The sequence below is a fragment of the Triticum aestivum genome, chromosome 3A, assembly GCF_018294505.1.
Source record: "Triticum aestivum cultivar Chinese Spring chromosome 3A, IWGSC CS RefSeq v2.1, whole genome shotgun sequence".
Classification (NCBI taxonomy): Eukaryota; Viridiplantae; Streptophyta; class Magnoliopsida; order Poales; family Poaceae; genus Triticum; species Triticum aestivum.
In genome coordinates this window covers 223147570-223169824 of record NC_057800.1, presented here as the reverse complement: position 1 = coordinate 223169824, position 22255 = coordinate 223147570, and the positions used below count along the sequence as shown (strand labels likewise).

Here is a 22255-nt window from a genome sequence, read left to right as displayed (position 1 = left end):
CAAGAAGAGGTGATCCATCGGAATAAGTTGCCAGGCGCCACTGAGTATATGGGTCCTACTTGTCCTCATGCTCGTGAATAAAATTTCAAGTATAGGTGGTGGAATGTTCACATGACCTTGGAAACACAAGAAGGTTAATTAGTAAAGGGAAACTAGCTAACCCGCATGCATGTGGATGAAACAATTATAATTACGGTGGAAGACAAACGTACCGAAATCATGAGGATTCCATGCAAAAACAGTGCCACGAGTGGTGGAAGCAAACACAAGACCCTCGTATTGAATTGCATCACAGTACTCATCCGTGTATAGAAACTGATTTTTGAGCAATATCCATCGAGTCGAACCATGAAGGACGGCAACAAGCTTGTCGAAGATAGCGACAACATAAGCATTCCTATAACCCCAAGAGCGGTTGGGAACTCGACAAATTGCTTTCTTCCATAAACGACAGTCAGCATCATCGTATTTGAACTCACGTAGAGTACCGGTGTACTCAACCTCTGGGCAGTTGTTTGAGATTTTTCGAAGTGGAACCCGGTGACGAGTGTACACATTCACAAGTTCCCACTCGCAGTTGTACCCAATATAAACAACCCAATATCCATTTGTGCCTACCCAAACCTTGCCCTCAAGCGATGGCATCTTAACATCATACGTATCATTATCAAGCGGCATCAACTTACGCAAGGTGAGGCTTCCCTCATCCCCGCGCCAGTCAGAGGGTCACGACGAAGAAGATAGGGGAGATAAAACCGCTTCTGAACCCTTGGGTTCCTTATAATGATGTTATTAGTTGAGTCGAGCATGGTCTTGAACGAACCTGCCATGCTAGCCGAGGTGATGACGTTGCACCGATCAATGAGTTCCTCCACCGCGTCATCATTCAGATCGGGGCAAGAATAACTGGGTCGTTTCCAGCTTGTTCCCTCCATGGAGAAGACGATCAAACAATGGCAGAAGGAAGGGTGAAGGCAAATGGAGGAGGGAGGAAGAGCTAGTGCGCGACAACAGTTCCAAATCAAGAGGGAAAGGCGAAGAGTCGGTGGATGGTTGCTACGGTACACGAAGAGGCGCCTAGGGAGCGAACGGTTGCCACAGAGGTCACACACTAACGACAACAGCCGAGTGAACCGCATGCAATCCCATCGCACAACACACACGTCTTGTTAAGTTGAACCGTTTCTGTTCTCTTGTGTCAACGCAAACAGTTCATCCGAGTGAACCGCATGCCATATATCGCACACACCTTGATCTGGCTGACCGTTTCTTTTGTGTTGCCTAATCACAAACAGTTCATCTGAGTGAATCGTATGCTGTATATCGCACACACCTTCATCTGGCTACCCGTTTCTTTTGTGTTGCCTAATCACAAACAGTTCATCTGAGTGAACTGTATGCTGTGTATCGCACACGCCTTCATCTGGCTGCCCGTTTCTTTTGTTCCTCCTCATCGCTAACAGTTAATTGAACTGAACTGTATGCCCTTCATCGCACACGCAACTAAAATCTGAACCGTGTTTGATGCATCCTCCATCGCAAACATTTTCACCTTTTTTGACGGTTTTCATACACCACCATTTGCGATTATTGCATCGCACACAGTTTCTCAAAGGGTCTCTGATCGTAGTGTCGCGTTAGCAGCATCCTGCAGTAGACCAGTAGTGATGGTTCCACCCTCTGCTCCTAGACCACAATATTGACTATCATGTGGAGCAGAGACCACATGTTCAGAAACCCAAGCCACGGCTGCCGAGGCTTCCAGGTGCTGCCACCACAATTGGTTCTTTCAATGTGCACAACTTCAGAGCCCACAACACCTTCTTTGACAGTGCCAAGAACCCATACTCGAAGCCAAAGATCTCTTCCGATCGCTTCTGAGTCATCAGCAGTGCAGCTACTACTCCTGCATTCTATACAATCAAGAGCGGATCTTTCCACACATGCGTCTTGACTATGAAGCTATTGCTGGGCTGCCCTGTCTTGAAGAAGCACTTGAATGCTTCAGGGATGTTGGTCTTCTGCCATTTGTGACAGACAAGGAGCACTGGAATGAAGAGCTTCTGCTGCAGTTCTATGCAACACTTCATATTCACGGCTACAACAGGGATCTGAAGTCATGGATTCTTGAGTGGATGACAGGTGATGTGCATCATGAAGCCAAAACTCAAGACATCATCAAGCTTACTTCCCTGCCCACTCGAGGCGAGTTCTACGAGCCTGGTTGTCAGCGTCATCGCGATGAACTACAGAGTATCTTCCAGAGGCCCAAGCTAAATATGAGTGAGATGCTAAGTATGATGAAGCCATTGCCTTCTGATGCTGAATACCCCAAAGAGTTCTTTGTCAAGGACCTCGAGTACTTGCCCCGCACTGTTTATCATATTCTGAGGTGTAGTCTATGGCCAATCAAGGGACACTCTTCTGAAGCCAAACTAGACGGAGTCATGAAGACTTTGGTATTCTATACCATCCATGGCATAAGATTCAATACCCAGGACTTCTTTATCAGACAACTTGTTGTGTCTGGGATTGATCTGTTTGGCCTGAAGTTTTATGCTTCATGGGTGATGCGCCTGATCAAGCTCCATTCTACTATTGACTATCAGCCCTTAGCGCGCAACCATCTTGTCTTTCTGCCTGAGGTTGATCTGTCCATTGAAGACATCTACCCCGAGCCTGCCAAGCAACCAATACATCTTCAGAATGCCGAACACCATAGCTTCTCGTAACCAATGGAGGGAATTCTTGTTTCCAATGCCGCAACTCCTACTTATCCTCTTGCTGGGAATATGAGAGTGCCACATCATGCCAACACTGAAGCCACAACAAGTACGGTTGCCCAAAGACCTCAGAAACGTTCCTGTGTCCTCAATGACCGAGAGCTTCTTGTGGCCCTGCACCAGAAACATGATAAGCATCATGACCGGCTTAAGCATCAGATGCAGAGTATCTTGGTGGATATCAATCACATTCGAAATTTGGCCACCAAGAACTCGTTCGTTGCCCATGAAGCCTGTCGACGGTCCTGGAAGAGTCTCACACTGCTATGCTCTGAAGATGATCATCGCGAAGATGGCTTCACTGAGGGCTTCAAGTTTGATTTCAGGCCTCCCCGAAATGCAAGCTGGTGCCGCACTCCCTCGATTGAAGATTCTAAGCGTTCATCTTCGGCTGCAACTTTTGTTGCGAGAGTCATCGATGAAGAAGACGACGCCACTTCACCAACCATGGCTACACTGCATCAGGCCCGTCTGCACCACCGAACTCCAACGTCGACCCTGCTCCTTCATCTACTCCTGATAGGAACGAGTAGATACTTTATGTCTTCAAACCTTTTTGGTCCTTATTGACAAAAGGGGAGAAGCTTATGAGTTGATAGTCTTCAAGTGGGTCCTTATGGGTGGTTGCTTTATTTTGCTAAGTCTTTACAACTCTCTTTTTTTGAAACATTTGGTTCTTTGAGTTGTAACACTTCAACTCGATGGTCGTCTGCTACTTATTCTGCTACCTTATGATGCGATGATAAATTCCGCATGAAGCCATTCCGCAGACGCCCATTTTTCATTATGCATGTCATTATCTTCGTTATCTTTTTATATGCATGATGAATTGTCTTCATAAGTTAAATATGATCTTCACAAGTAAAACCTGCCATGTGCATTTGCATTCAAAAGAAAACTACTTATATGCACATCTTCAGGGGGAGCCTTTTGCTACTTATGAAGACAATATCTTTATCCTTAAACTTTCACATATCTTTATCCCCGTTGAAAACTTCAACCGGGTTGTCATCAATCACCAAAAGGGGGAGATTGTAAGTGCATCTAATGCCACCCTTACTTGGTTTCGAGTATTGACGACAAAATTGGTTGAGGGACTAATGTGTTCGTGAGAATTGCAGGATAACACATGTAGTAGTCCCATATTGATTCGGTTTACCTACCAGAGATAACCCCTAAAAATGTATGAAGACATTGAAGACAATGGTGGTCTATGAAGATATTCACAGTGAAGATTATGACATGAGAAGACATTCACATGAAGACTATGGAGTGTGAAGACATAGTTGTTTCGTAGTTTCCTTTTCTTCTTTGTTGAGTCATAGGAACCACCGTACTGTTAAGTGGGGGTCCAAGTGAACAAAGTCAGAGTGATTGATGCGATGCTCAACCAAATCCTATATTTTCGAGCGGAGACAATGAGAGTAAATCTTATCCAGAGCTGGATAAGTCAGCTTTACTTGTAGCCCAAGTCAAGTTGTCGCGTGTGTTTATAATCTGACCGTTGGACACGTGTCAGTTCCTTAGTGACCCAGGGTCATTTTGGACAAATCAGGTCGGGTTGCCTCCAAGCTATAAATAGCCCACCCCTACACCATAAATTGGTGGCTGCTCAGAGTTAGTGCACGGTTTTTGTCGTTTGAGAGCAACCCACCTCCAAAGCGTTTGATATATATATATATATATATATATATATATATATATATGTATGTATGTATGTATATATATATATAGGAAGAGAGAGAGATCCTTGCGAGGACAAAGCCCAAAATACTCAAAGCCAAAGAGTGTTAGGCATCGCTAAAGTCTTTCTGTCCGCGTGATCTGAAGACTTGTTACACTTGAGGACTGTGAATCCTCCAGCCGGTTAGGCGTCGCGTTTTGAGCGTCCAAAAGTCATTGTGGATCACCGGTAAACGAAGTCTGTGAAGGTTTGAAAGTCTACCTTGAAGACTTACCAGAGTGATTGGGCGAGGACTGTGTGTCCTTAGCTCAAGGGGAATAAGGTGAAGACACGGTCTTCTGAGTTGAGTCCCAGTCTCCCTAACCAGACGTACAGTTGTCACAGCAATTGGAATTGGTCTACCAAATCCTTATCTTCATCAGGCTACTGGTTCTATCCTTCACTTCCCTTTACTTTACAGTTTGTCTTCGTGAAGTCATTGCTTGCCAGTATGATCTGATTGACTTCACTGAGTAAAGACTGTTTACTGTTTGGCTTCGTACTGTCTTCCATCCTAATCCATAGTACCTAGCTGCTGATAGTCTTCGTGCTTTCACTTTATTGTTTACTTGACTATGGCTTGTCTAATATAGTCTACCTTCCGCTGCATATCAATGGGTTCATTTTTATCGTTTGTCTTCAAAGCCCCGTGTTTTGAAAACTCTCATAAAAATCACCTATTCACCCCCCTCTAGTCGATAACTAGCACTTTCACTATCCCCTCTGTCAGCCCGAGTCTCTGTGGATGAGGGGAAGATGCACGAGAGATCAATCACGGACACTTGGTGGAACCCTAGATGCCACCGCGAGGGAAGTTGAAACCCTAGACATCGCATAAAAGATACATTTGTTTTTTAGCAGAAAATAAACAAAAATAAATAAAAAATACATCTGTTGAATAGTCCGCCCAAGAGCTCATCACAAAGCGTGGCAGCGGCCGTCTGTCACGGAGCCATTCCCCCTCTCTTTCCCAGGGTTGGTGTCCCCTCAAGTCAGTCCCCGTCACCTCACCTGGGCCTGAACCCATCCACCCCTCCCGAATCCGGATAAAATCTTTCCCAAACAAATCCCCCCCGCAGGTCCCCATCCTTAGCGGAACTTTGCCCGTCTCCTCTCTCTCTTACCTCACGCGCTCCACGCACGCACCCGCACACTCTCCCCTCCCCACCCTGTCGCTCTCGCTCTCCGCACTCCAAAACCCTAGTCACCCTCCGCACCCAAAACCTTACACCACCCTCCCTACCACGGCGGCGGCGGCGGCGGCCCCATGGCTGCTCCCACAACTGGCTAAGGCTAGGCTAAGCTAAGTTCCCCAAATATCTCATCCGAAACCTTCTCGTTCGTCTCTCTCGTCCTCTCGTCGTCGTCGTCGGTGGCGGCGGAAGCTACGGGTCTGAAGTCCTAAACTGCTGTGCTCCCTGCGGCCTATTTTGAGGTGGCGGGCGTTTCCGTGTCGGCGATGGAAGAGCCGAATGCGGGCGGCGGGGCCGTGGCGGCACCCGAGGTGATTGCGGATCCGGGTGTTGGCGGGGCCAGCGGCGGCGTTGGCCGCGCCGCCTCGCCGTGGAGGAAGACCACGCCGCCGCCTGTCGCAGGTGAGGCAGCGGTCATGGGGGCCGAGTCGTGGCCCGCGCTGGAGGAGGCGCGGCAAAAGGTCGTGGCGGAGCCCACGGGGAAGCCTCTGCCGGGCAATGCTGCCGGCGGCGACCTGCCAAAGGGGCCCGAGGTGCAGCAGGCGCCTCCATCTCCATCACAGGTAGAATATGGCGTTTGTGTGGAGATATGTTTGCTCAGATTATACTATGTTTATGTACTCTCATAACTTGTTTCATGGGCATTTTTAGTACGGGAACATTGACCCTCACAATATGATTATGGTACCATATTGGTATCAGGTCAATTTTTGCGTTTGGTGTAGCTAGTAAAGGAATGAACTGAAAGTTACTTATTTTGTTTTGGTAGATATATGTTGCCTTCTCTTTTCATGGGACTGGTGTGGTCTTTTCATGAGTATGCATTGTTTTGTTGGTGACGACTAACGAGTAAAGCTTTCCTGTTTTAGAACCAGTATATGAACTTTATGGCTGTGCTCAACTGGTCTGGTTAGTCTCCTTTTTTTTGCTGCCGTATTGGACCTTTACTTGTTAGGGTAGTAGGTCATACGTCCCATGGCAATCAAAAGCTGTTGCTTTTCTCGAGGTAAGAATATCAATACCAATTGCTATGCCTGATGTCGAGGTGATAGATGAATCATAGAGTTTGAATGATACATTCAGCATGTCTTAGTATTAGTGCTCGCTTTCTATTCTGCAATTGGATTTGTTTATCTCCTGCTTATGTAGTCATGGTACATTCATACTGGTTTTTAGAATTTTTATAGAATGCAACCATACTGGCACTGTCTGAACAGTTCCCTAGCTGAACCATCTACTGATGTTGCCATCGTGTTTGTGACGATTCATTGTTGGACTGCAGTCACACATGTGCCCTGTCTGAAAGGTTCCCTAACCGAACCACTGAAGCACCTCCTGTAGTTAGATAATGACTTTTTTATGGGATGTTTCTTTTGGGAACCACTCCATGTTAAGTTAAGCTCCTCCCATTTATCTCGGCGGTGCCTGTATCATGATTCAATTGTTGAATTGTATGAGCGGGTGATTTTCTGAATCTGCTCTGGCCCAACCAAGAAAGTTCTTGAATGGTGTTCCATTTATAGAAATTGTCAAGAATTGTTCTGATGCACGTTAATGAAATTTATACTCTTCCTCTTAGACGGTTTATTAGAAATAAGCAAAATATACTTTATGTTGTCGTTTGAAGCCTTTGTGAACAGATACCCTGTCACTGTTCTATGCATTCAGTTTTCCTGGCTAAGCTCCTACATAAATTATTTCTGCACTACTCATATCCGATTTACTCTGATGGAAAGGGTTCAACTTCTTTTAGGTGCCTAATCGTATGCACAAGTTTGATGGCCATGCAAATCCCAACAAGAATTACCAAGCACACCATAAAAATGGGCCCAAGAGACGCCCCCCTGGTGCAAATGATGCACCACCATACCCTGCCACAATGCCGTATCATCAACATCCAGGGCAACCTATTTTTTACCCTGTTCTCCCAAGTCCAGTGATGCTACATGAATATCCATACCAGCCTTTTGCTGTTCCGGTCCCAAATCATGACCCACATGTTGGGAAGTCTGGATTCGAATCTGCTACACCACCTTTTGTTCCGGTAGATCAAGTTGGTGGCAATGAAGGTAACAGGCCAATGCCTCCACAAACGAGAGGAGATCATCATGCTTGGCGTCCTGCTGTTGGTACTCATGGTGCTAGACCACATTCTAGTGTTGAAGGCCGTGGCCATTTTAATCACACTTGGCAAAATCATCAGACGTTTGGTACGAGAGAAAACACAAGTATGCCACATGGCGTTGGGCCAAGAGCTTTTGTTAGACCAATGGCACATCTGCCCCCTACTCTTGGGTACCTCAATGGACCATCATACCCTGGTAATGCTGTACTCGCTGTAACATCTCCTTTTGTATCTCGTATGCTGAAGCTTTTGGTGTTCTAATGTTTGAGAATGTTTTTACCTCAGGGCCTATGCCTCCCATGTATTATTACATGCCTGCTCCACCCATGGAGGCAATGAGAGGTCCACCTCGTTTTGTCCAAAACCAACCAGCCCCCCAACCTGTTTTATCGCCTGAAGCGACTGAGCTAAGAGCTAAAATATTAGCTCAAGTGGAGTACTATTTTAGGTAAGTAATTATTTTCTTCTGTTTATTCTATCATGGGTTTCCCCCCAAAGGAAGCATGACACAGAGAAATAGGCTTATGAGTTTAGCAATGTGCTGATAAGGTTTTTATATAATTTTAATGTGTCTGCTAAGTAATTTAGTTTCGGTGTATGTATGTCGCCTTTCAGAATGCCATATGAAGTCTTGTTTTCTTTGACAGACAGTTGCGTTGTCATTATACATTATACATACAAACGTCACTGCTACACTCTAAATAAATCAATCTTGCACCTATGTGATATACATCATGTGGATGGGTGAACGTACTTTTAGCATGTACTCTAGTACTCTACAGTTTTGTTGACTCATTATGGCATTTTTCCAGTGATACTAATCTGGAGCGAGATAATTTCTTGAAATCTTTAATGGATGAACATGGCTGGGTTCCAATTTCAAAAGTTGCAGACTTCAATAGAGTACGCCCTCTTATGTATATATTGCTTTTTTAGATATCATATTTTTGTTTCTTTACTTTGTTATGAAAACTGGTTGTTTTTGCATGGGCTCATTTGCAGCTGAAGAGAATTACAACGGATGTCCATCTGATAGTAGATGTATTGGCAAGCTCAAGTCTTGTAGAAGTTCAGGTAGCCATGTTTGTTTGAACTGTTACTGTTCATATCCCTTGTTGACTTTGGAATTTGGCTTGTCTGATGCTACTTTCCTGTTGCCAGGATGACAAGATAAGAAGGCGCTCTGACTGGTCAAAATGGGTTTGTTCTTCTGGGGCAACATCTGTTCATAGTCCATCATCTACTGCCAGTATGGATAATATTATGGGTGAGAGCAATACTGGCGGCTTCTCAAATAAGGATGATTCTTTTTCTTCAGACCAAAAGAAGCATCCTCACTCTCAAGATGATAAATGCAACATAGATGGTGCTGCTATTGAGGCAATAGTTCCAGATGAAGAACTACCTAATGATGCACATAGCTGTTCATTGAATAAAGGCTTGTCTGCCATGACTATTGGCGGAAAGCCTAAGCGCATTTCCACATTCTCTGGTAATTCACGCACACAAGAAGCTTCTGTTAGAACTAGTGATGTTAAAGTTCGGAAAGTAAACACAAAGATGAAAGTACCTGATTCTCAAAGCGAAAGTGGTTTCCGTAAGGATTTGCCAAGTAACTCCCCTAGCTTCAGTGGGGATCAAAGCACATTCATGCTTGATGAGGAATTGGAATTGGAACACGCAGAACATTCACGTGATGATGTCTATTCACACAAAAGGTGAACTTTAAATGGTATACGATCTGTGATTTCGTTTCGTGCATTATGATTGTTTAATGTATGTTGCCATCTAAGCAACAATTTAAATTCATGTAAGCGTCCAGTTATAATAACAGTAGTGTATCACATGCCTTTGTGAGAGTAGATGACTTGCTATAGTCGTGCTTCTATTTTATTGATCTATGGTAACAATATATATATTACTCTGGCCTGTGAAAATTGAAGGTAAAGTCGCCAACCTTGAATTGACTAAGCTGCAAGCAATTTTAGATTGAACTAAATAAATATCAGATGATAGATTTTAATGCCGTGATGGCGCATTAATGCGAATAGTGTAGTTCAGTTGCATTTATATAATTTTTCCCAGCAGTTAAAATGTTCTGTTCTGAATATACTTGTGTTAACGGTTAAACTTTCATATTTGGAGTCCTAGACTTGGTGTCTTTTCAGAAGATCAACAGATCATTTTGATATTGTTTTGTATTCGTGTGTTGCTCACGTGATGCATCATCTCTTATGTACCTGTATAGCGTATGAATTGTGTGCGTGAAATTGATGATCTTTTGCAATATGTTTATTTCAAGCAGGGTCGATGATGAGGATGACGATTTTTTTGTTGATGACCAAGAAGTGAATCGGCTAATAATTGTTACACAGGTTGGGTTTCAAGATATTCTACGCTCCTGATATGTTCCCTTTACTTCCCTAGTTTCATGCCATTCTAATGCATCACTCTGTCAGTGCTTCACTATGAAGGATGAACCATAAACCAATAAGTTGATGAACTTACTTTGTAGCACTTTGCTGTACTTATGTATTACAAAGTCAAACAGTTTGTACTTCAATAAGAAATTTTCGGGTTATTGGTAACTGGTAGCTGCTTGGTTGGCAGGGGAGTAGGGATTAATCGGCGAATTGGCCGATTAATTGAATTTATGGCCGGCCATTAATCGGTGGGTTAACCAGGGCCATACCAACATATAGCTAAGGCCTTGTTTTCTTCACAGGATTTCTAGAGACTCTAGAGGAATTGTGGATTCCATGGTTTCCTCTTTCCTTTGCTGCGTTCAGTCCAAAGGAACCTGCTACATCGTATCAGAGGAAAGGATTCCCATGTGTCGATTCCATAGGAATCAGCACATCTACCCTGACCTCTTTTTTGAGCGGAAGCCTGAAGCAGCCCACCTGATAAGCTGAATAAAATATGCTCCCTCTGTATTGAAATATAAGACGTTTTGTGACACTATGGTAGTGTAAAAAAAAGTCTTATATTTTGATAGGAGGCAGTACTACCATGGGGCTTAGTTGTGCGAAGAATAGCTAGCAGGGGAATGGTAAATTATCATAGCTTTCCTATAGCAACTGCTAATCCGTGATTAGTATAGTAGCATGACTTCCGGCGTCCCTTCATTGTGCATCTGAAGTTCTGATTGCACAACCATAGTTTCAATTTTCTTATGTTGTTTGAACTCCTCTATTTTATGTTGTTTTGTTATCTCCTGGAATCGATAAATGATCTAACATTAAGCAAGTATTATTTTGTAATACCGCATTGAAATCTTGTTTCATTTTTCCACCTCACAGGATACTAGATCAGAGAAGGATGACAAAAGTTGCTCGAGTATATCTCAAGCATTTTCAACAGAGGAAGCATCAAGAATAAATGACGCCTTATATTATTATGAGGTGATATGTTTGGTTTATTGTTCATCGATATCGCACTTGCATTCTAGGGGCCAATTAAATATTTTAGCGCATATGCTGTGTTGTCTTGAGAGTTGCTGTCGACTCCGACACACTTATTGCAAATGCACTTTTATACAAGTAAATGAGGTCTATTTTAGGCATACAAAATGTAAGCCTTCTTACTTTTGATGAGTTGTCCTGATTAGGTATTTGTCGTTGTCCAGTCCATTTTAACAGTTCTGTGGTAAATGTAACTATAGCATTCATTGAACCGATTCATCCGTTTCTAATATTTTAATTTTTTGCAAGGTATAGTCAATGCCTTTTAGGACCGCATACTATATTAATAATTTATTTATCAAACTATTTGTTCTTTTGTTAATACATTTTTTAACCATTGAATTTTAGTGCTAAAACTACCCAGTTAGATTTAACAAGGCAATGTTATATCATTGTAGTTGTTTTTAAGAATGTGATGTTTTAATTTTGGATTGGTAATTTCTATCTCATATTTTGGAATGGCATTCAGTTGTAGCATTAGTTGGCAAGTTTGACATCTCAATTGACAACCGTTTGAAACTGAGTTGAGTGTTCGAATAAACATTTGAAGACAAGACTTGTTCTGGAGCTTCCAGTTCGAATCAAGCTGGTTTGGGACAAGACTTGAGCTGAGTTCTGTGTACCCTGTGCTTGTGTTTTTCTTTTTATCTCGAAAGCCTGTTCTGTTATGATATGTATGACAATCCTTCTATATCTTATCAGATTTATCATTCTGGTTTTCTCATTTTATTATAGAATTACTTTTTTCAAATCATGTTATTTTTGAACTGCTCATGCTAATATTATGGTGTTACTCCTGACATCAGAGTGTACATGATCGGCGCACTAATAATCAAAGGAGCTCCCAGGCCGATACTGCAGATGTCGATTCTAAACAATTTGGTGGAGCAAAAGGGAACCATGGTAGCATCGGAACTAATGGCATTGAGGAAGCTGGACAACCTATTCCGCGTAGGCGGCAAAGTAAAGGCAATAGAAAGACACATACCTCACATAAGCAGAGGTTCTTTGCTGGTAATTTTGCGAATAGTCCCAATAGTCGATCTCACTATGGTGGTGTATCAGAAAGCCCCCCAAGCAATTCAATTGGATATTTCTATGGTTCTACTCCGGAAAATCACAGGTTAGATAATCGATGGATGTTTTCTTTCAGTAAACCCTCCTTACCCTCAGTTTATCCCATTTTGCGGTTATTTGAATGACTATTTATTGTTCAGTAGCTATAAGAGTTCAAAGCTGAGCTCATCTCCTCATGGAATTCCTACTGGGAGCTCACCTATTGGATCAGTACCTAAATCTTTCCCACCGTTTCAGCACCCTAGCCATCAACTTCTAGAGAAAAATAAATTCCAGCAACAAAGGTAAGTTTCTAAACAACTTGTGGTGTGCTTGCAAGTTCTAGTTTCCTTCAAATAATAATTTATCAATGTCATTGATTCATCCTAAGTTTCACATGGTGATGCCATTGTTCTTTGTTTGTGAAGGTACAATAAGTTCAAGAATAAATGCGTTGCTGAACGTAAGAAGTTAGGAATCGGTTTGAGCGAGGTGCAGCTTCCTCTCATATTTTCTTGCAATATAACTATTGGCTGAAGAAAAGTAGTTTACAACTACAGTAGTGTGTATAAAGCCGGTCAAGTTATGTTCTACTGTAATCATTGCCTTCCTAATTCTTTTTCTTTCGATAATATGGTGAATTGTCTCCTGTCTCGTTAATGTTTGTTGCTTGCTAATTATATTTGAAGTTGGAAAGTTGTCTTTTGATTGATATTGTACCATCTGTTGTTCTATCCTCAAAAGATACGTTCCAATATTCCTTTCATATTGTGTGCATCCAATGGCGTGCAGGAAATGAATTCGCTCTATCGTTTTTGGTCATACTATCTGAGAGATAATTTCAATGAAGATATGTACAAGCATTTTAAGAACTTTGCAGTAGATGATGCAGCAGCAAATTACAGATATGGACTCGAGTGTCTCTTCAGATTTTATAGGTATGGAATATAGAACTTGAAAAAGAAAACCTTTCTGATATTCATTACATTCTTTATTGAGCAGATCAGTTACCTCCTAATTCTTTTTGCAGTTATGGTTTGGAAAAAAACTTCCAATGGAATGTATATGAAGATTTTGAGCAACTGACGCTTGAGTTCTACCACAAGGGTGATCTTTATGGACTTGAAAAATACTGGTAATTGGCGGCTTTATTGTTTGTTCACATTTCTCTGTTACTAGTCTGTATTAATGATCTTTATGACTTAAAAAATAGTGGTACATGGTGTTATGGATGCAACTTATCTCTATTGCCTAGCCCAGTTTCCTACAAGCAGTGGTAGTTACCACTACCACTTGCGTTTTGTATGTTGTATATGTACGTGTAGTATGTACTATATAACAATGATTAGGTAGTATATATACTAATTTTTAGGTAGTATGTACCATTTTATGAGTATGCTCTTTTTTACGTACAAATATGTACGCATTTCATAAATATAACAAAAACTATGGGCTATATGCAATTTTTTCATGTAACTTGCTTTGAAATATCTTAGATATAGTATATGAACATATTTAAAATAATAAAATAGTATATATAGTACCACATGGTAGTATATGAGATATGTGGGGTAACTACCACCGGGTGATAGGATGGATTTTCCCTATATATATATATTACACAAGATTTGGGGTACAAGGAAAGGAAACATAGCCTAATAGGACACCTAGACCTAATACTAATACTCCTTACCCCCCCCCCCCCCCCCCTCTTCAAATGCAAAGCGTATGCAATAGCATTGCATTTGAATAAGTGCAACACTAGAAAAAAAATGATAATGAAGTGCAACATCACATTCTCCTTTGCTGATATTATAGGCATGGATCTATGTTTAACATTGGTGAATGAACAATCAGTTGCAAAGTTCAATATTTACGACCTTACAGTTATCCGTGCACATGTTATAGTTGCTAAAAATTGTTACATGGAAACTGGTGTGAACTGTATAATTCGAACTTGATATATCATAGGTGTTCCCTTTAATTCTTATGAAGGGAGCCCTGAAAAGTGCAATTACAAGATATAAATTTACGACAATTTGGCTTGTTGCATCGCCAAACTTGCAGTTATCTGCTTGTCATACATTGTCGCTGACTTTTCTTCTGGATCAGGGCATTTCATCATTTCCGTAAACAGGATAGCAGCCCCATTAATAAGCATGCAGAGTTGGAGAGGCTCCTCAGGGAGGAGTTCCGAACCATCGAGGACTTCAAGGCACGGCGTGCGGCAGATAAAGAAACCGGCGGTAGTGGCAGCAAGAGTGCGGTGGCGGCAAGCCATAGCAAGGCTGTGGCTAAGTAGGTCCTACTTGGGAATGAAATTTTGGTGGTGATCCTACGAAAGAGAAAGTAGCAACGTTTTTGTTTGGTGTAAACTAAGGATTTGAGTAGACCCGTCCCTGTGCAGATTTTGCTCTCCCCTGCTGATACTTGTCGCTGTCCAGGAAATTGTTCTCTTCTTTTCTTTACATCAGCTTCATGGTGCCATTGTGGGATTTGTACATAGAGATAAAATAATTGCCTTTATTAAATAGCCAAACTATAGAGTTAAAAAGACGTGATGATGTTTGCATTGTATGGCTTTTTTCTCCCCTTGCTTTGCCAAAGCGCCTAATTTGCCATTTCTTTTTCGCTGTGAAAATGTGCATGTGTATGGTTTGATATGGCCTATTCTAGACCTCAGTGGCGACGCAGATTTAATAAAGGAGCGTTTGCTCAATGTCCCTTGCTTTGTTCGCTCGTCATGGTCGATTCACAGTAACACCGGAGGTGGATGGCAAGGTGAAGCCCCATAATCGACGAGCAACAAAGCAAGGGGTGGTACGAGGGCGAGTTGCCGGCGATAAAGGATCGTCAATGTTGGTGGAGCAAAGTGCGGAAACTTCGTTAGAGCATCAAGTGTTTTCCCACTCATCTACACACCTCAAATCGGTCCTGTACGTTTGGGCTGATCAGCACCTTTATACCCAGTCCATATGTGAGACGGATATGAGGATGTTCGGACGTATTAGCCACGTCCGACCGACGACAAGGACCCTTGCCCAAATCTCTTCAAGACGTCCTTGGCCTAGCCTGTCTTGTCCTCTTCCAATCCTCTTTTCCATCTCATCCACACAACTGCCACCATACCTCCATCGCCACTCTATCTTCATCGTCATCCCCAAACCACAATGCCGCTGACCGTGCCGCCACCGGACAAGGTCGCCGCCTGGTACTTGTAACTCCTCGAGACAAACACCTCACACTGTATGATAAAATGCCTGAACAATTTTTTTTCATTTTTTGCTCGTTTGTAGGTCAACGATGGATCCGTCGTTGGACGATGAGTATGGAAACAAGGACCTTGACCAATTCATATACAAAGAGTTCATTGATTCGTCAGATTCAGACGGCCAAGATGCCAAAGTGATGATGATGATGATCAACATTCAAAAAGAACTGGAGAAGCTAGAGGAGCATGTGTTAAAACTTCAAGGATTCAATAAAGGGCAGAGAGTGGCTCCCTGGAATATGATCGCTGGCACAAAAGTTCTCTACAAGGACTACTTCAAACCGGACCCAACTTACCACAAAGGTTCCTTTCGACATCGCTTCCTGATGAGTAGAGATTTGTTCTTGCTCGTAGTGAATGCCATGGGGGAGGTTGATGACTACTTCAATCTGAAGAAGGACTGTTGTGACAACTTTCCGTCTCACCTCTGCAGAAATGCACGACTGCTATCAGGATGCTTGCTTATGGCAAGGCCGTAGATGCCATTGATGCTGAAATTCAGACAGGATAGACCACATGCCTGAATACCATGGTGCAATTTGTACGCACCGTGGTGAAGGTGTTCGGAGCGGAGTACTTGAGAGAACCAAATGTCGAGGACACAGAAGGGTTGCCAACAATTGGAGCAACAAGAGGTTTTTCAGGTATGCTTGGCTCAGTTGATTGCATACATTAGCAATGGAAGAGCTGCCAAAGGTATGCACAATATTACCGAGGTCACACCAAAGAGGCCACCATCATACTTGAAACAGTGTCATCGAAGGACATGTGAATTTGGTAGACTTTATTTGGCACGTATGGTTCTAACAATGACATAAATGGGCTCCAACAATCTCCTTTATTCAAGAGACTTTGTGATGGGGAAACTCCAGCATGCAACTACATCGCGTCAATAGGCACAACTACAACATGGGGCACTACCTTGCTGATGATATCTATCCTCAATGAGCGGCGTTTGTGAAGACTATATTCGATCACCATGGCAAGAAACAAATATCTCTTTGCAAAAATGCAAGAAGGTGCTAGAAAGAATGTGAAGAGGGCATTCAGAGTGCGCCAAGTTCATTATAGTATTGTTTGTGGAGCTGCAATGATATGCAAACCGGAGTCACTCTGACAGCTCATGACATGTTGTGTAATCTTGCACAACATGATTGTGGAGGATGAGAGTGAAGGGGCTGCCTGCACACATCAATGTCTTTACCAACACCATCTCCTCTCAAACACTAGTTCATCTCTTTTATTCAATTTTTGTCCCAAAACCTCAGGTATCTGTGAGTTGCTAGTAGTGTTGATTATGTTTTGTAGTTGATGCTAGTTGGTTTATTTGGTGGAAGATTAAATGTTCAGATCCTCAAGCATATTCAATACACCTATGATCTTGAACATGAATAAGATTTGTGAGTAGTTACTTTTATTCTTGAGGACATGAGAGAAGTCTTGTTATAAGTAATCATGTGAAGTTGATATTCGTTCGATGTTTTGATGATATGTATGTTCTTCTTCCTTTAGTTGTGTGATGTGAACATCGACTACATGACACATCACCATACTTGGGCCTAAGGGAAGTCATTGTGGAGTAATAAGTTGATGATGGGCAGCGAGAGTGATAAAAGCTTAAATCCTAGTTTATGCGTTATTTCGTAAAGGGCTGATTTGGATCCATATGTTTCATGCTATGGTTATATTTATCTTAATTCTTCTTTCGTAGTTGCGAATGCTTATGAGAGGGGTTAATCATAAGAGGGTTGCTTGTTCAAGTAAGAACACACCCTAACATCGATCCACCCACATATCAAATTACCAAAGTAGCGAAAGTGAATCAACTAAACATGATGAACATGACTAGATGACAATTCCCATGTGTCCTCGAGGACGCTTTGCTTACTATAAGATTCTGGATTGTCCTTTGCTATAAAAAGGATTGTGCCACCTTGCTGCACTTTGTTACCATTGCTACTTTTTACTTGTTACGAATTACCTTCCTACAAAACTATCTGTTACCGCTACTTTTAGTACTTGCAAAGAATACCTTGCCGCAAACAGCTTATTATTTCCTTCTTCTCCTCGCTGGGTTCGACAATATTACTATCAAAAGGACTATGATTGATCGCCTATACTTGTGGGTCATCAAGAATCTTTTCTGGCACCGTTGCCGGGGAGTAAGCGCCTTTGGCAAGTGGAATTTGGTAAGGAAACATTTTTATTATGTGCTGAAATTTATGGTCACTTGTCACTATGGAAAATAATCGTTTGAGCGGCTTGTCGGGGTATCTTCACCTCGACCGGAAGTAATAAGAATTGCCCCACAACCTACTGAACCTACTCAAAATATTTATTATGAGATTCCTTCAGGTATGTTGGAGAAACTGCTAGCTAATCCTATGATGGAACAATACATCCTGATATGCACTTGATATATATAGATAAAACTTGTGGATTTTTTAAGCTTGCAAGTTTACCTAAGGGTGGATTTAAGAAGAAGGTATTCCCTTAATCTTTGGGGGGAAAGGCATTGACATGGTATAGGCTATTGGATGATACTGGAACATGGGATTGGAACCGGTTGAAGCTAGAATTTCATCAAAAGTTTTATCCTATGCATTTGGTTCATTGTGATCGGAATTACATATATAAGTTTTGGCCTCATTAAGGAGAAAGTATCGCTCAAGCTTGGTGGAGGCTTAAATATATGATGCACACATGCCCCAATCATGAGCTCTCAAGAGAGATAATTATTCAAAACTTTTATGCTCGACTTTCTCATAATGATCAATCCATACTCGATACTTCTACTACTGGTTCCTTTATGAAGAAAACTATTGAATTCCAATGGGATCTTATGGAAAGAATTAAACCAACTCTGAAGATTGGGAAATCGACAAAGGTAAAGAGTCAGGTATAAATCTTGAGTTTGTTTGTGTTAAATCTTTATGGGAACAGATGTTTTTCATAATTTTAGTACTCTGAACAAATTAGAGTGGAACCAAATGTTGCTCTGAGATATCTGCTACCTTTTGTGAATCATTTTTTTGCTCATGTTGATCTCCCTAAGGAGAAGTGGTTTAAATTCCATCCACCTATTTAAGAAAATTGTGAGGAACCTGTTATAGCTAATGATGAAACAATCGTTTATAATGTTCATCCAGTTATGCCTACTTCTTATATTGAGAAACCTCCTTTCCCTGTAGGATTAAAGAACATGCTGAAGCTAAAACTATGGTTAATAAGAGTAATACTAAATCACTTAAACCCTCCGAACAAATTAGAGTGGAACCTAATGCTGCAATGATCAAAGATCTTTTGGTTGATAATATTGATGGACATGTCATATATTTTTGTGAGGAAGCAACTAGGATTGCTAAGCACGATACATCTGCTAAAAACAAACCTGTTGTTGGCATGCCTGTTGTTTCTGTTAAAATTGGAGATCATTGTTATCATGGTTTATGTGATATGGGTGCTAGCGTAAGTGCTATTTCATTTAATTTATATGAAGAAGTCATGAATGATATCGCACCTGCTGAGATAGAATATATTGATGTTACTATTAAGCTTGCAAATAGAGATACTATTTCACCACTTGGAATTGTTAGAGATGTTGAAGTCTTGTGTGGTAAGGTTAAATACCCTAATGATTTTTTAGTTCTTGGATCGCCACAAGGTGATTTTTGTCCCATTATATTTGGTATACCCTTCTTGAATATGGTTAATGCTAAGATTAATTGTACTAGGGAAACGGGTAGTGTTAATTTTGGTGATGTTTCGCATGAATTTAATTTTTCTAAGTTTTATAGACAAACTTATGATAAATAACTTCCTAATAAAGATGAAATTTTTGGTCTTGCTTCTATTGCTATTCCCCCTACTGGTCCTCTAGAAAAATATCTGCTATAACATGAAAATGATATGCATATGAAGGAGAGAAATGAAATATTCTTTAGACAACCACATATCCTTAAACACAATTTGCTTGTTGAAACTTTGGGAGATCCTCTTCCACCTAAGAGTGACCCTGTGTTCGAATTAAAGAAACTGTGTGATACACTGGAAATATGCTTATCTTGATGAAAATAAGACATGTCCTGTTATTATAAATGCTAACTAATATGCCTCCATTGTATCTATAATTTTTGATTGTTCCATGCCAATATTCTACAACTTTTACATACTTTTGGAAACTTTTTATACTATTTTTTGAGACTAACATATTGATCCAGTGCCTAGTGCCAGTTCCTTTTTGTTGCATGTTTTTTGTTTCGCAGAAAATCCATATCAAACGGAGTCCAAACGGGATAAAAACTTACGGAAATTTTTCTTGGAATATATGTGATTTTTGAGAAAAAATAATCAATGCGAGACGATGCCCGAGGGGCCCACAAGGATAGAGGGCGCGCCCTAGAGGGTAGGGCGCGTCCCTGGTCCTTATGGCCACTCCGTAAGGTGGTTGGTGCCCTTCGTCTGGTGCAAGAAAGCTAATATCCGGATAAAAATCATGTTAAAATTCCAGCCCAACCGGAGTTACGGATCTCCGAGAATTTAAGGAACGGTGAAAGGCCAGAATCTGGGAACGCAGAAATAGAAGGAAACACACACACAGAGAGAGAGAGAGAGATCCAATCTCGAAGGGGCTCCCGCCCCTCCACCGCCATGGAAGCCAAGGACCAGAGGGGAAACCCTTCTCCCATATAGGGGGAAGGTCAAGGAAGAAGAAGAAGGGGGGCTCTCAACCCCTCTCTCCCGGTGGCGCCGGAACGCCGCCGGGACCATCATCGTGGCCGCAATCTACACCAACAACTTCGCCGCCGTCATCACCAACTCTCTCCTCTCTATGCAGCGGTGTAACACCTCTTCTCCCCGCTGTAATCTCTACTTGAACATGGTGCTCAACGCCATATATTATTTCCCAATGATGTATGGCTATCCTATGATGTTTCAGTAGATCTGTTTTGTCCTATGGGTTGATTGATGATCGTGATTGGTTTGAGTTGCATGTTTTATTATTGGTGCTATCCTATGGTGCTCTCCGTGTCGCGCAAGTGTGAGGGATCCCTGCTGTAGGATTTGCAATATGTTCATGGTTTGCTTATTGTGCGTAGCGTGAGTGATAGAAACACAAACACAGATAAGTAGGTTATGGCGTATGGGAATAAAGAGGACTTGATACTTTAATGCTATGGTTGAGTTTTACCTTAATGATCTTTAGTAGTTGCGAATGCTTGCTAGAGTTCCAATCATAAGTGCATATGATCCAAGAAGAGAAAGTATGTTAGCTTATGCCTCTCCCTCATCTAAAATTGCAATAATGATTACCGGTCTAGTTATTGATTGCCTAGGGACCAATAACTTTCTCGTGACAAAAAGCTCTCTACAAAAACTAATTTAGTTGTTTCTTTGTCTAAACAGTCCCTAGATTTTATTTACATGCTCTTTATTATCTTGCAAACCTAGCCTACAACATCTACAAAGTACTTCTAATTTCATACTTGTTCTAGGTAAAGCGAACATTAAGCGTGCGTAGAGTTGTACCGGTGGTCGATAGAACTTGAGGGAATATTTGTTCTACCATTATCTCCTCGTTGGGTTCGACACTCTTACTTATCGAAAGAGGCTACAACTGATCCCCTATACTTGTGGGTTATCACTAACCTTTTAGAGCATGAAGAAAAGAGACTACTTAAAACTCTCAGGAAGCACCGTGGTGCTATTGGATATAATATTGATGATCTTAAAGGCATTAGTCCCACTTTATGCTAGCACAAGATTAATATGGAGCCTGATGCTAAACCAGTGGTTGATCATCAACATCGTTTGAGTCCTAAAATGAAGGATGTGGTAAGAACTAAAATATTAAAACTTCTAGAGGCAGGTATAATTTATCGTATAGCCGATAGTAGATGGTAAGTCCTATTCATTGTGTTCCTAAGAAAGGAGGCATTACTGTTGTTCCTAATGATAAAAATGAAGTTATCCCACAAAGAATTGTAACTGGTTATAGGATGGTAATTGATTTCAGAAAATTAAATAAAGCTACTACAAAAGATCATTACCCCTTTCCTTTTGTTGATCAAATGTTAGAAAGGCTATCTAAGCATACACACTTTTGTTTCCTCGATGGATATTTTGGTTTTCCTCAAATACTCGTGTCGAAAGAAGATCAAGAAAAGACTACTTTTACTTCCCCTTATGGAACTTATGCTTATAGACGTATGCCTTTTGGTTTATGCAATGCACCTACTACCTTTCAAAGATGTATGCCTGCTATATTCTCTAATTTTTGTGAAAAGATTATTGAGGTATTCATGGATAATTTTTCCGTTTACAGAACCTCTTTTGATGATTGCTTAAGCAACCTTGACTGAGTTTTGCAGAGATGTGAAAAGACCAATCTTGTCTTGAACTGAGAGAAGTGCCACTTTATGGTGAATAAAGGTGTAGTCCTTGGGCATAAAATTTCTGAAAGAGGTATTGAGGTAGATAAAGCTAAAGTTGATGCAATTGATAAGATGCCATGTCCTAAAGATATCAAAGGTATAGGAAGTTTCCGTGGTCATGCTGGTTTCTATAGAAGGTTCATAAATGACTTCTCTAAAATTTCTAGGACTCTTACCAATCTTTTGCAAAATATGTTCCATTTGTT

The 22255-nt window shown here is 41.4% G+C and overlaps 1 protein-coding gene across 2 annotated transcripts; it reads left to right on the top strand.

The window, feature by feature from the left end:
* The first annotated feature begins 5590 nt into the window (after positions 1-5590).
* On the top strand, positions 5591-14900 carry LOC123061045 (la-related protein 1A). Of its 2 annotated transcripts, none has more exons than XM_044483948.1 (14): positions 5591-6262; positions 7453-8020; positions 8110-8272; positions 8637-8727; positions 8827-8898; positions 8986-9542; positions 10130-10199; positions 11127-11228; positions 12095-12411; positions 12509-12649; positions 12773-12836; positions 13137-13282; positions 13375-13479; positions 14457-14900. In XM_044483948.1, exons 1-14 carry the CDS (start codon positions 5966-5968, stop codon positions 14644-14646), a joined length of 2883 nt encoding a protein of 960 aa, XP_044339883.1. In that variant the 5' UTR covers positions 5591-5965; the 3' UTR covers positions 14647-14900. The 2 variants fall into 2 exon arrangements, with proteins under 2 accessions (XP_044339883.1, XP_044339882.1); XM_044483947.1 differs by having other exon boundaries at positions 5592-6262; positions 12506-12649.
* Positions 14901-22255: the final 7355 nt, after the last annotated feature.

Bases quoted from the DNA above. Each gene is read 5' to 3' on its own strand.
- LOC123061045 (XM_044483947.1), top strand. From the start codon at position 5,966: ATGGAAGAGCCGAATGCGGGCGGCGGGGCCGTGGCGGCACCCGAGGTG. The intron at 8,899-8,985 runs GTAGCCATGTTT...TCCTGTTGCCAG, and splicing joins CAAGTCTTGTAGAAGTTCAG to GATGACAAGATAAGAAGGCG. The intron at 12,837-13,136 runs GTGCAGCTTCCT...AATGGCGTGCAG, and splicing joins TAGGAATCGGTTTGAGCGAG to GAAATGAATTCGCTCTATCG.